Genomic DNA, 14887 nt, shown 5'->3' with positions numbered 1-14887 from the left:
TAGGTTCCACTAAAACTACTAGTGCCACTGCAATTACTAATTCCTACAACTATTTCCTTACATAGTAACAACAACAATTACTACTACAACTACTTTAATAATAATAATAATAATAATAATAATAATAATAATAATAGGAAGAAGAAGAAGAAGAATGTACCTGTGTGTTAATAAAATAAGAGCTCCAGGTTAATCCATCAGTGGGCTGAACAGGCGCTGCAGTGCTGTTTCCAGGCTGGTTCAGGCAGGGCGATCAGCAGCTGTAAGTCCAACCTGCAGCAGCTCTGATGGTCACTGCTCACCGGTGACAAGTCAACCACATTACAACAACTACAACTTCCTGTTACTACCTTCATAATAAAACTTTACTTGTCAATTAAAGGACCTCATGATTATTTTTGTATGTATTGTACAATTAGAGTTGTCTTACATGTCTGCAGTGTATTTCAAAACGCTATTTGCAGTCCTGCATTGTGCCAACACAATTTTATGAGTTGCAGATGTTCTGCTTTTATTTTGAAGGCAAACCTTCTTCAGTTTTCAGCAATTAGTGATTCTGATGAAGTGAGTGAGAATGCACCACTAACATCAGAAAACTAAACTGAACTAAACTATGAGCTCCAGTCAGATCATCAAATAATACACCTCCATACTCCATATTTAGTAACTTTAATAACAGTAACTCTGGTTTAATCATTTTTCTTTCTCCTCAAAGAATATCTTGCATTTACTTGAATTTTACACGGGATGCTTAAGTTTGTTCTTCTCTGTTCATAAAATGAAGGATTGTTATCAGATGAGGTGGATACATGGAGTTTAAGTGAGTTTACTCGACCTGCAGCAGAGATATACAGGATCCAGTCAACATACAGTGGAGGAAGTTGAAACATTTTAGAAAAAGCACCAATCTAGAGCAGAAAGATACTCCTATACAAGTATAAGAAAAACACTGAGATAAAAGACGTACTATTCCTTTCTTCAGTGTGTTCTGTTTTGTATATTCAGCATCAGTGAGGCATTAATGTGTAAGCAGCTTAACTTTTTATGGTGGACTTCATTTTAGCCTCGTAGTTGAGTCTATAAAATTAAATCATACATCGTGTACTGGAAGCTGCTCTGTAATTAATAAAGGGCTTATGTGCAGCCTTTAACAGTAGACCACTCTGTCTTCATTCACACATTAAACCACTGGGCTGGGGTCTCAGGGGTCTGCCTTAAACTGCTCCTCTTCATATCTGTCCCACAGATCCTTCACTGTCTCAGTTGGCATCTCCTCTTCATCTCCAACGTCTTTCTCCTGTGGGGTCCCCCAATGTCCTGAGATACAAGAAAAATAATCACAACTATGGAATTCTCTCCATAGGCAACACAAGAGTTTCAAGTTTCAACTTAAAAGACACTTTTACTCATTAGCCTTTAAATGTACCTGACCTAACCTTATTATTATTATTATTATTAGTAGTAGTAGTACTGTCTTCATACTTGGATCAACTGTGTTGAGCTATAGACAGAAAGTGAAATTGAATGAAAACTTGACGAGTAGCTAGATACTACAGCTGTCAAATAAATGTTATAGAGTAAAGGGTGCAATATTTGCTTCTGAATCAGGTTTAGGTAGAGGTGGAAAGCAACAGAAAATAAAAGGTTGATATGGATAACATGTTAGCAAACAGTTGCCTAAGAACAAATCAAGCAGAAACAGAGCAACATCAGCAAAATGCTAATACTGGACCGGTCAGTCGCTGATCGTGTTTCAAGATCGTGTTTTAAGATCAGCAACTGACCAGGAGTTTTAAGTGGGTGGTACTGAAAAAACGCTGCCTGCTGCTGCTGGAACCAGGTTGATGAGAAGTTAGCAATAATTCTCTGCATGTTCATCACTACATGTACATTGTATGTAATCATTTCATCCATTATTGATACAATAAGCAGCTTTAAGTACTTTACTTGTTCTATTAAGATTATTTCACCCTTGCTGCACTGCAATTTAATAAAATTATACTTTTACTCAGAGGTAAAAAAAGCAAAACAAAACAAAAAAAAACCCTACTAAAACGACTGGTTCTGATCCATGTAAAGGTTAATGCAGCTATCTCCCACTCCCACAAGAAAAACTGTGAATAATAATCTGCCCATGAGCCAGAGTCAAATACAAAACAGGTAGATACTAAAAATGACTTATAGGCTGAAATAGACAGAACATGGAGATAGACGAAGGCCAGCCTCTGAGTTTAGACTGAAATGTGGTTCATTCAGAGTGGAGGGAGAGAAATTTCAGGTGTTTTAAAGCTTATCTTCATGGAGCCATATGCTGAGTGGAAATGTGAGAATGTAGAGGGGCTGAGAGAAGCTGTAGCTGTCGGTGTGAGAAACTTCTATTAGCTGCTCCCATAATTCAAACAGACAGGCTCAGATAAGGCCTCATGCCCAAATCCAACATAAATCATTGATAAGTCTGACACATGCCACTGCTCTCTCTGCAAAATGTTACTAATCCTTCAGTAATCATTACCTGGAGTCTTGGCGAAAACATTCCTTCAATGAACATGTCTCAATTAAAGCTGCATTGATGGATTTTTTTGACCACTTGAATGAAGAGGAACAAGCTGTAAACACAACACTGACATCATGTTAGAAAGATGCTATAGCTAACATGTTAGCAAATAGTTGGCTTAGTTACTTATACATTTGCTGTTTCAAATGTATGGAAACTGTAAAAAGAGAAACTTATTTTGACTCTTGTTGACTGTTGCCTGGACATTTACACATTACAAAGTTAATGCATGAATTGAAATGGCAAGAAATAGTAAAGCGTACACCCCTCATGTGATCTTCGCTCCACTTAATGGCACGTTTCACCAGAATTCCACAGTTCACATCAGCAGATGAAATTTTCTCAGTGGTTTTTTAACTGTAGGTGTTCAGACTTTCCATTTCGCTGAGAACTCTGAGGACCTTTGGCTTTTGAGCTTGACAAATGAAGATAATGTAATACAGCATTAACAGTGAACAGTCATGCTTGCATGCATGTTTTTTTTTGTCGTACTTTTCTGTATGACATACCACATTCCTAATTGTCATTGCTTAAAGCCCTAAAAAGGCTCATCTAGCCCTGAATTCACCACAGTGACATTTTAAAAAATCACCTCGTCATTGTTCTTTTTTCACTTATTTAGATGGATTCTTTCAAAAGCTTGTTAAATTTGTGTAACATGTAACACATATATTGTGCATATGGACAGGATGTGTGTGGAGAAACCAGACCTGGGTGCCTGATGCTGCTGGCTGTATGGGAAGAGACTGGTGGTAATGCTGGCTGTGGCACACTGTCTGCAGACAGCTCTGTGTTAAGAAAACACAGCCAGGCGGCAACAACACCAGTACCAGACTGGCAGTTTAGAGGGCGCTTCCTGCTGCAGGTCAACATATTTTGATAAGACCAACGGGCTTTTTACAGCACACAGCTGTACGCCCTGACACTTTCTGGACACAAACTTTGTCATATTCAAACTCTCCATTATGCTGAGAACTCTAACAACCTTTGTCCATTTTGGCTTTTAAGCTCAACTTGGCAAATGAAGGCAATGTGATACAGTTGAAAGCTCCAGAACAATGGTGAACGCCGCTAATGGTGGGAAACCTGCCAGAGCCTCACAGTTCCTACATGTACATGACTAAACCAAAAAAAAAAGGAACTGAGAATACTCAGAAAGCTAGTGACTGGACTTTAACTTTCAAATGAAAGGACCACTCTGACATTCTAAAACTAACCTGAAATTAAACTGATGTGTAAATACCTTTTGTTCAGGCAAAACATATTGAGAGATCTGGCAAAAAAAAGCTGAGTGTGATTCTATGTTTGCTGCAACATGCTGAACACACTGTGTTAGCCAATCAAATATATGCAAGTGCACATTCCTGATACAATTTTATTACAATTTACAATCATCAAGACTGACAATAAAATGACAGGTCCTCTGTCATTTTCAGATTTTTAACAGTTTTATGGATTATGGATGGATTCTTCATGTCTGACAAGTGTTTTATTTCTAACAATGTCGGCCTTCTGTTTTAGGCATAAAGTCATTTCTTAGGATAATCTACTTTTTACCAGCTGGCTCACTGCGGCCCTGGAGTCCACACTGGGGCTCCTCGCCCGACTGAGGAAGAAGAGCAGTTGTCTGGCTGTCTTTGTGGTAGGCGCAGGTAAAGCTGCTGACTCTCTCCGCTATAGTTCCGCTGATGATGATGGGAGTGTGTCCTCCTCCCTGTCATTTCCTGTTGTCCACAATCAGCTCCTTTGTTTTGCCCACTTTGAGATGGAGGTTGTTGTCCTGGCACCAAGATGTCAGAACTCTGACCGCCTCTCTGTCGGCCGTCTCAGGATCTGAGAAGACCTGGACATGGTCAGACAGTGCTGATCATGATGGGAGTGCTGTGTGTGTACTGTATGTGTGCATTACAACAATAGGATGAGAGAGCAGCCAGGGAATAAGGTGAAAAAACCACAAGAGCCACAATAGTCTCGTCTCAGAGAGCACAGATGCTAACAAACTAGATGAAATAATGAGTGGATTAGCCATGCTGTTTCGAATGACAGAAAGCCTGGATATATTTGATCAACTTTCTTTGCAAGCAGGATGGATTATGCACCTCTGCTAAGCACAGGGACAAGGCTACTAACATTACATTAGGTAAAACACTAAGTTTTGTTTTGACAACTTGTAAATTAACATAAATTTGTTTAGAGCAATCAGCTGTGAAATCAATACTGATCCAGTCTGTGCCAGGTTTTGAGTCTGACATTCCTCAGTTCTCCATCAGTCCAGGTTCCAGCTTTCAATTAATAGACGGGTCAGGTTCAAGCTCTGGTCTGGCATGTCTCAGTTCTGGATGGATCTGGGTCCCAGGTCTCAAACAGTAGGCTGGTATAGTTCAGTTCCAGGTAGTACATTTCTGGGTCTTCTCAGATTCAGGCATGAATTTTGGATCTGTGAAGACCTCTACTCTGAGCCTGATGACAAGTTTGGAGGGTCACAGTCGTATAGAATGCTGAACTACAGTCAGTATTCTCAGTGTGTGTTCTTCTGGTCCAGGTGGGAGACAGCAGTGTGCAGGACTAAGGCGATGTCTTCATTGAACTGGTTGGTCTGTATGCAATTTGTAGTTCAGTAAGTGTGGAAGATGAGAGGTAATGAATGTATTGACTAACCACTTTATGATGGTAGAGGTGAAGGCTATGAGGAGATCGTTGTTCAGGCAGAAGGCACTAGTCTTTAGTCTTAGTCTTCTCACAGGCTGGAGCAGTGAGAGGTTGAAAATGTCTTTGAAGACATCTGCCAGTTAATCTGCACACACCGTGATCACACTGTTATCTCCTTCCTGGAAGGGAGTGTAAACACGGTGGAGCATGTTACCCGTGTGTGTGAGGCAGCTGAGGTATTAGTGATGTCTGAATCCCTTTGAAGCTATCTTAAAGAAGCATTCAGTTTGAGGAAATGCTTTTGCATGTTGGTTTACAAAAAATCATTGATCCAAAATACAAAATATTGAGGGCAGAGAAGACAGAGGGTCAGAAAAGTATAAAAAGAGGTCATCTATGTAAAGGAAGAACTTATGGACTAGACTGTGGCATGTGATGGCCTCAGATCTGCCCTGGCTACAGAGCCAGATGGGTAAGGGCTCTATGGGTAATTTGAATAACAGGGTGAACGTGGGCATCCGCTGTGTCCTATGCTGAAAAGGAAAAGGCTTTGATAGGATGCCATTGAAAATTGAAACAAACAAACAAAAAAAAGTTAGCCCCACTCTACCCAAATGAAAGCCTTTTTCAAATCAAGTGACACTATTATTTCAGGAGAATTATGGAGGGAAAAAATGTTTAATCTTCTGGTGTTGAAAAACAAATGTCTCCCAAATGTATAACCTAATTGGTCTGGAGAAATTATGGCATGGAACAGATTTTTAGAATTAGACAACCCCTTGTAGAATTTGATTGCACAGCCATCTCTCCGAGGGAATGTCCTGTTTTGCATTGATTTAATTATGTTTTGTATCTCTATGGTAGTGATGGGACAGCGCATTTCCTCAGCGAAGGTTTCACCAATTTTGAGCACATCCATAGCATAAAAGAAGTTTTATGAACAACTTTTCAACAGTACAGTAATGAACAACACAGTAGGTCCCAGTGCTGGAAGGCCCAAAACTCTTGAGTCTTGGCTGTGCATGAACATAAAGGGGGTGCCCAGCTTCAGTAAAAAATAAAATAAAAAAAAACAAAACAAGGTACAAGGTATATTGAATATTGATATTGCATGATATTCACATGAGTGAATTTGTCAGTTTTAGTGTGTGTGGTCTACTGGGAGCATAGCAGGAAACAGCTCCTCCAGGTACTTCATAGTCACTGAAATGCCAACTCTTGAAATATTTAGTTTTGTCTTTTTCAATGACAAATGGACTTGTCCCATGTTCTCTTCCAAAAAAACAATGGGATTGCAGAACAACCAACGTAACTATCTCTGTGTCTGTGAGACATTTTTGTCTCTAAGAAACGTCTCGCTGTTCATTCAGTGTAGTTCTCAGACCTGCTCAGCAGCTGTGTTTGAGGCAGACTTTGACTGAGCTGAACTCTGGGTTATTATGTTAAAAAAGAGGCATTGTTTAAATGTAACTTCAAAGTGTCACATACTGCCATATATTTACAGCAGGACCAAACTGCACCGACAGTTTTAGAGCCTGTGAATGCTGACGCGAGGCGCTCACAGGTATGAAGTTTTCTTGACCTCGTGCTTGGATCATTTGTTAAAGCTCCCTGTGGCACTTCAGACTTTGGCAGGCCTGACAGCTTCATACGGTCGGTCCAAAAGCCCCGCTCAGGGGCCCTGATAGGCATGTGATAGATATGCAGAGGTTGTGTTAGACATGTTGGCTCACATGAGGAGCTGCTGCATTCACTGGCAACTGCAGAATAAAAAAAATCAGTGTCCACCTTGGTATGTGGAATATGAACTAATAACCTTTGGAGGTATGGTAATGGGTTAAACACGGTGGGTTTTACAAGATCCACAGCTCAGTCTTGCAATTACTGTGGTCATTTAGGGTTAACAAGTAGACCAGAATGGCATCATAAACATCCAGCTCTTCAAAAAAAAAGAAAAAGAAGTCCTGAAGGACCAACATTAAGAAAGGAATTTATATTATTTTGACTGATGATGACTTACACTATGTGACAAATGCAAACAGAAACAGGTCTACGCTCATATATGAGTGTGATGATGAATTGACTGAATAATTGCTTTTTAAGGTAAACAAGATTTTGTCTGGTCAGCGTGGACCCACCAACAGGATCAAGGGGATCATTTTATTTGACAGTTTCAGGGTGTCAGTCTGTAAAACCTGCAATGAAACATGCCTCATTCTGCCTATGGAGCTTTTAACTCACTCAAAGAATTTCACTTAATAGGTTCCCATTAAGAACTAAATCCAAAGCTCGTCCAAGATTCAGAGCTGAAACATTAAGTACTTATCATTTTTGAACATTTTAGCAGAGAAATGGCCAGTTTGAAAGATGTTAAATACCGAGCTGCACTACTACTTTTAGATTGATAGTAATAGATAGCAGGCAGCTGTTTACAAAAAAAAAAAAGCTTGGATAAACTCACGGTACACACCAAATGTCAGAAAGGCAGACAAGTTATCAACTAGCTGGTGAACATAGTGGAGCATTTAGAAGCTAACAGTGGGTAGAGACCAAAACAGAGCTATCACTGTAGTGTTTACAATTTGTTGCTCTGCCCTCAAGTAGCAAAAAAAAATAAAATAAATAAAAATAAAAATCTATTAATGCAATGGTTTCAAACTGTTTAATATCAACTTAAAGCTTTACTAATCAACAATTTAACTTAGTAATGGATCAAATGAGGGTGTGCTGTGTGAAAGTCGTTGCTTTTGGAGACAAACTGGACATACATCAGGTGGAGACACAAGCCTCCAAATGTTGCTCTGTGTCTGCTGGACGTTTACATAGACAACCGTCTGCCAACAGCAGAGCCACTTTGAAGGGTTGTAACTCACTGCTGTTTGTTCTGCTGCCCCCGGTGGCCAAAAGAAATAAATGAATGCTGCTTTAAAATATCAGCCTCTGTTCAAAAATTGATAATAGAATTAGTTTTCAAATAATCCATACCATAAATCCAATGTTTGGGGCTGCAACAAACAACCGTTTGTCAGATGTTGTTTTCAGTCAATTTATTTCTTTTTAATAGATCAATAATTTAGTATATAAAATGTCAGAAAACAGTGAAAAAATGCTGATCACAATTTCTCAGAGCCCAAAGTGATGTCTTCAAAGTGCAGCTTGAAAAGACTGAATTTTTGAGGTCTATACAGATCTCAATATTCAAGAGTTTGTTGTTTTGAGCAATGTTCGTTTTTAATGAGCGGGACATTTTACAGCACTTTTGCCTGACCAACAGTTCAAACGTTAGTTTACAATGACAAAAAAAGCAGCAAATCCTCACATTTAAGAAGTTGGACCGAGCAAATGTGTGGCATTTTTCTTAATAAACGTTGCGAACAATAAACCCATTTTCTAAATAGTTGTCGATTACATTTTGGTTGATTGATTGATTGATTGATAAATCAGTTAATCAACTTAATGTTTCAGAATTATAGATTCTTTAAAGGTTACAGGAGTTTATAGTTTGTGTCAGAATAAAATTCAGTCTTGAACAGTATAGCAAAATGAAACAAAATAAAACAAAACAAACAAAACACTGAATGAATGAATGAATGAATGTGTGTGTGTGTGTGTGTGTGTGTGCAGGATTTGACAGCGATAAGCAGTAGCAAAAAATGAAGACATCTCCAAGACAGAGTGTGTGAGATGGAGGTGATAGTGTCTGCGGGTGGAAGCAGATGGAGCAGATGCTGCAACATTAACGGCAGTGTCTCGACTTGCCGGAACACGGCAGCTGCTTTCCTCCAGGCTACTGCTCTCCCACCCATCAACACACTGAATGTTGCTGGGATATACTTAGCTCTTTTACAGCAGTTGACACTATCACCCCGCCTCTTCGGTAATGATATACACATCCATGCGCTGGTTGCCATGAAGCTATATTTCACTGTGATCACATCCTGCTTGATCACATTTTATGTCATGATTCTGAAATGGTTGCCGTTCATCATTCTGCGGACAGATGAATCTTACAAATTAAAATCCTGTCAACGTGCTCTCAACCCCAAGGCTCTGGAAAAAAAATTCAATCATATTACGAACTGATAGGTAATGATTCTAAATATTTATATTTCTTTATACTTCTTTTGTACTGCATTTCATTGCCTCTGTGCTGCACTCTGACGATGACAATAAAGTTGAATCTAATCTTACACTTTTTCAATATATTTCAAAAGGAAATATTGTATTTTTTACTGCAGTACATTTCTTTGACAGCTATAATTACTTGTTACTTTGCTAATTAAAAACCTGTAACTAGTATATAAAATATGATGCATTCAGCATCTTCCTTGCAATATAGCTTTCTTTATATGTGTGTATATATATATATATGTATGTATATATATATATACATATGTATGTATATATATATATACACACACGCATATATTTTTTTATCTCTTCTTCCTTTATTTTTTGGTGTTTATAGATAATCTGTGCACTGGCAAAGTTTGATATTTTTGTAAATGATGTATGTTATGTGAAGCAGTGTCGGTTAAATTAGCTCCATCATGACCCATCGCAACTTTAAAATGCTACTTAGACGTTAATGTATCCAATGTAGTCTCATAATACAATCATGTATCACTACACTGGATCATTCTGCATTTGTTAACACTTCAAGCACATTTTTCTGATTTTGTAATTTGTAAAGGTCATTGGAAACAGCTGTCCAAAGGTTTGCAAATGAAAAAAGGTCAGATGGCTAACATGTGCACATTTACAGAAATGCTGATTAATATGCATCATCCTTACACAGTTTTTCTCAATAGCTTTTGAATATGTCTCCAAACATTTCTCACAGTTCTCAGCAATGAAGATACATTTCCAAAACACTGTAGTTCACCTGATAAAGGCTCTCAAACCAGTGCAGTGCACGCTGCAACCATCCTCTGCATACCTCTGCTGTTATGTCATCACAAGCAGTATCCACTGCAGCAAGCAGGGACATCTGACTTTGTGGTCAATGATCATTTACTTTTCACTTCCACATAGAAAATGATTCCTCAATAGTGTTCAAGAAGGGACAATATAGTAGACAGAACTCAACATTCATTTAGAAAGGATTGCATTGTTTTCATTTATGTTTACACAGCCTCCCAGCTGGAATATGTGTACTTACACCACTCCATCCACTGTGACTCGCTGGTCAATGATGTTTGGGCCCTGTCTCCTGCCTTTTGCCAGGTCAAGAGTGTGAGGGATTTCATCTTACAACTACAGTAAGTATAGAGGCCATGATGAAAGGAAAAGACAGGACACTGTACAATGCAGAGTAGGCCACAGCAGTGTTTCACCTGTACATACTGGTACCAGAGCGCTGTCACTCTGTCACAGTTCCCCTCAAATGCTTCTTTGTAAAGCCGCTTGATGATCTCCTGATGTCTCCTCAACACTCTGTTGTGGATGGGCTGACAGGGCTGATATCTGCAGAGATGCCATTACTGTCCCGCAGTCTGGATCTCTCTGAGCCTCTTGACATTATTACAGTGACCATGTTGCAGATCTCCTGTTCATGCAGAGGCATGCAGATTGCTCTTCTGCTGCCGCCATCAGGCTGTCGTGTAGTTCTCTTCATGGAAATTCACAAATAGAACACATTACATCTACTGTGTCATTCCAAGGCCGTGGTTGATTACATGATTATTTTCATGTGGGACACATCTGCATCTTCCTATGTTCTGCTGTCTTCCCCTAGCTACACCACCACTCATCCTCTCTCCTCTTCCTCTTTCCTGTGCAGGCTACTGCTCTGTTCAATGTTTGTCTGATCAGGCTCTTCCATGTCCACAAATTGTAGAAACTCTCAGGCTCTATAAATGTTATGTTTACAATACCCATACCCATGACTTAACACCTGTAAGCTAACTGTACAGCACACTCTTATGCCTGTCTGATAGATATGAAGCCAGAACCAGCAGCTGATCAGCTTCGACAGCTTGTCTTGCTTTGCACCCAAATATCTGGAAAAAAAAAAACAACAACTTTAAAGTGAATTAATTAACCTCACACTGACAACAGGAAGTCCGTCCGCCCGGCCCAAGAAACAGTCCAGCACGTAACTCCCGTAAAACCACAACCTGTCATTTTCACACTGCACTTTTAGTACAGATTCAACAAATGAATCTGAATCCCAGAGTTTTTTGGGGATTTTGGCACCTGTTTCCACACTAGCTATTCCCGCTGTTTCCAGTTTTTATGCTAAGCTAAACTAACTGGCATGGCTCCGGTGCCACATTTACATATTATATTATACATATAATCACACCTAGACACGTGAGAGTGGTACTAATCTTCTCCAGAACAAAAGAGTGTGTAAAAAATTCCTGTAACCACAACTTTGAATGCAGGAAATTAGAGTCTAGTGTGGTGGTTCCTAATCTTTTTGGCTTGTGATCCTCTAACTGGAAGCAGACTTCTCACAATACAGTACCATGAGTTGTATATAAGTTTGTTATATTCAAAAAAGGAAGTGAAGATTAAAGAAAAGTCCTAAAAAATAAACTGAATGAAGTGTTGCACATACATGGTTTTCTTCATTCCTGATAATCCAGGGGGTCAGGATACCTGGTTGGGAACCACTGGTCTAAAGGATCTACAGGATGTATACAGCCCACAAGAGGTTAGTCAGTGTGACAGAATTAGTTTCCTCACCACATCATCATCATCATCATCATCATCACCATTTTGGTCATCACACATCAGTTTACTGTTCTTTACTTCTTAGATCAATACTTTGAAAGCATTCGTATTTAGATCAGTTCCTTTAAGGATCTGATTGGGCCTTGCAAATGACAACAGCTTTCATGACCAGTATTTGCAAAAGAGGAATTGATGCTTATGATCTGCTTCAACTCGGAATGCATACAGTTAAAACCGCTGTGATCATTTACTCCTCTTTTTTCTGGCTAAAGAACATATTTCTTCCCTTTCCTGGAGGCTTTATGGTTCAGGGGTCGTTTCTTTGCTCATACTGCCCCCTGCTGCCCATTATGGTTCATACATGCATATTTCCCATAGCTGTGCTAACACCTTGTGCAGGCAGCACAAATTCCGCTGCTGATATGACAAAAAAAACTATATAACCTTGAGCAATGATAGAAAGATACAAATGACATGCATCAGGGTTTCTGCAGAGTTAATCAAGTTAAATTTAACACTTTTAAAGACCTTTTTAATACCACATAGAATACAATTTAATACCTGTCTCATAGTCTTACTCATCATCACTATTAAAGTATCATAGAAAACCAGCAAGGACCAGCTGGAGTAAAAAGTAGGATCTTTTTTCAGTTCTTCCCAGCAGTATATAACAATCTTTAATTATATAATCAATTAAATGTATGTATCCTTCACGTTAGTCAGAAAACAAATGGATGGATGAACTAATTAAAATAATCTATTCATCCAAGATTTTTCTAAACTCAACATTTGTCCAGTAAGATTGTTTGCTGCAGGTCTGATGAAGCCACTGAAACTCCACAAAACAGGACTGAATTCAATACTTTTTAAGACTTTTCAAGGCGTGCAGATACCCTGGTTTGTATATGCTGAGTATGTCATGTTTTCCTATCCTGCACTGTAATACTGTAACTGAATCTCTCGTCTCATTGTTTTTTTTCTATTTCATCTTGTCATTTTGTCCTTGTTAAATTTTAGTGTCCTTTTTTTATTGCATTATGAAATGTTGCTTTATATACATCTGTGCCTTATGCAGAGGACTTCCCTCTCTAATGCTATAATGTATAATACACAAAAGCATCACACTAATTAACAGAGCATTGAGTGTACAAGCTACGGCTACTGTGCATGAGTATCCTAGTACTGTGTTGAGCGTTTAAATGTCTTCTCCTGGTTTCAGAAAGAATAGACATAACATAATAATCTCAACTCAAAGGTCCTCTTACTAGCTTTTCCAGAGCTTTCCATCTGTCACTGAGGAGCATGAGGTGTGGTGGAAAGTCCCTATGAAGCTAGTGAGTGGACCTTTATGTTGATTTTACTTTGTCACAGATTTTGGTGTTTTGAGCAAAGTTGAGAATCTTATGCTCAACATTATCAATAAAAGGCAATATTTCCACTTTATTTGGTCTGTACAGATTTTCATTTTATTGACAATCTTTACCCGATGTTGCACATTTTAATTTGTACAAATCTAATTTTACTCACAACACAAAGTGGGCACGTGAAACAAACAATGGACATTAAGTGACGACAACTTTAGTGAACAAAGAATGACATCTTGTAGAGCCTTATCCACTTGCAGCCACTTCAAAGGGGTAGTGCTGGGGGAAATCATGGATGACTTTCAGGGCGTCATTATACAGCTCTAAATCTGTGGACAGATGGTCAGAACATGCTGTAAGTCACCTCAGATGAACGCTGCTGTACTCATCTGTATGTGACAATAAACAATAAAGGCAGACCTACCAAAAGTAATGCCCTTGTCCTCTCGCAGCATGTTGTATGTGGTGGCCATTATCGCTCCTTTGTTGGACACCATGCCAATGACCTCCACGACACCACTCAGCTCTTCTTCAAGCTGGGAACAAAGATCACTGGATTTCAGTTCAATTATGCATCGTAGTTAATACAGCAATGCCATCATCTTGTTTTTGTGTGAAAGGGGTCGAGCTTTTTGGATTATGTGATTGTGCTAAAACCTTAGAATAAAATCAGACTGAAGAGAAATGACATGCACTTTCAGATCAGTGCTGCTCAGAATGTTCTTCCGGAGTCATCAGACCTTTCAAACCATGAAAAAAGACATTCTGTCTGCTGCACTTTATAAAGAGGTTTTTTTTTAGTTTCCAAACCTACAACTGTTTTCCTAACCAGAAAGCTGGAAATTGCACATCTCACATAAAGTAAGTCAATGTATTATAACACAGATCAAACTAGACAAACATATCTGATAATAAAAACTTTCCACATTGTTCCACATCATACAAATTCGGCAAAGACATGTAATTTCTGCCTTTTTCCTTTGGTGTTGTTCATCGACCCTCTGAGGTCATGACAGGTCACCGGGTAACTTAATGCAACCATATTACAGTACATGAGGTTCACATTTTGTTTAGGTCTAACGTGAATCTCTTGAAAAACAATGTAGTTTACGTTCTTTCCTCTTTAGAAGCTATTGGTTTAACAACAAATGACCACATTTCACTGGTTACCTTCAATTTGATTAACAGACTCGGTACTCACAGGTTCGTTAAGTTCAACTGTTGCAGTCTTGCCTTCTCCATCAGAGACAGTGAACGTTTTTCCTGTTGGGTGAACCTGACATGGCAGAGGAGAGTCTCTTCGTGTTAACATCGCTCGCAGTCTGTCACCCAGGCTTGCGACTCAAAACATGTTCAGTCAACCAAACTACAAAAACACTGACCTTTTCAACACGTCCAACGAAGCACACCGGCCTGCTTATGTGCTGCGACAGCATGGAACAGTTTATTCTTGGTTTCGGAACATCCAGTATGCCTGCCATCTTACTGGTTTGCTGTTTTGGCGTTGTTAAACTCGGGACAATGTAACATTGCGCGGGAAATGGTTGGTTCAATATTTTATATCACAGGAAAGTCCACGCGGGCGGAGTATTTACATTTACGTTGAAAAGCCGCGGCCTTGGATTAACGGCAAACCCAA

General features: G+C 39.1%; 1 protein-coding gene across 1 annotated transcript; it reads right to left on the bottom strand.

Annotated features, from left to right (window-relative positions):
* Positions 1-13323: 13323 nt before the first annotated feature.
* On the bottom strand, positions 13324-14822 carry rpa3 (replication protein A3). The gene is made up of 4 exons (XM_076754987.1): positions 14631-14822; positions 14450-14524; positions 13673-13784; positions 13324-13577 (listed from the first exon to the last, which is right to left on the bottom strand). Exons 1-4 carry the CDS (start codon positions 14727-14729, stop codon positions 13495-13497), a joined length of 369 nt encoding a protein of 122 aa, XP_076611102.1. The 5' UTR covers positions 14730-14822; the 3' UTR covers positions 13324-13494.
* Between the last annotated feature and the right edge of the window lie 65 nt (positions 14823-14887).

The sequence above is a fragment of the Chaetodon auriga genome, chromosome 17 (assembly GCF_051107435.1).
Source record: "Chaetodon auriga isolate fChaAug3 chromosome 17, fChaAug3.hap1, whole genome shotgun sequence".
Lineage (NCBI taxonomy): Eukaryota > Metazoa > Chordata > Actinopteri > Chaetodontiformes > Chaetodontidae > Chaetodon > Chaetodon auriga.
Note: the sequence above shows the minus strand (reverse complement) of the source record. Positions and strands in the feature narration are given on the sequence as shown.

Excerpts from the sequence above, each read along its gene's own strand:
- rpa3 (XM_076754987.1), bottom strand. The coding sequence starts at position 14,729 with ATGGCAGGCATACTGGATGTTCCGAAACCAAGAATAAACTGTTCCATG. Across the intron at positions 13,785-14,449 it reads CAGTTGAACTTAACGAACCT|CTTGAAGAAGAGCTGAGTGG; the intron begins GTGAGTACCGAG and ends CTTTGTTCCCAG. Across the intron at positions 13,578-13,672 it reads GGACAAGGGCATTACTTTTG|ATTTAGAGCTGTATAATGAC; the intron begins GTAGGTCTGCCT and ends ATCTGTCCACAG.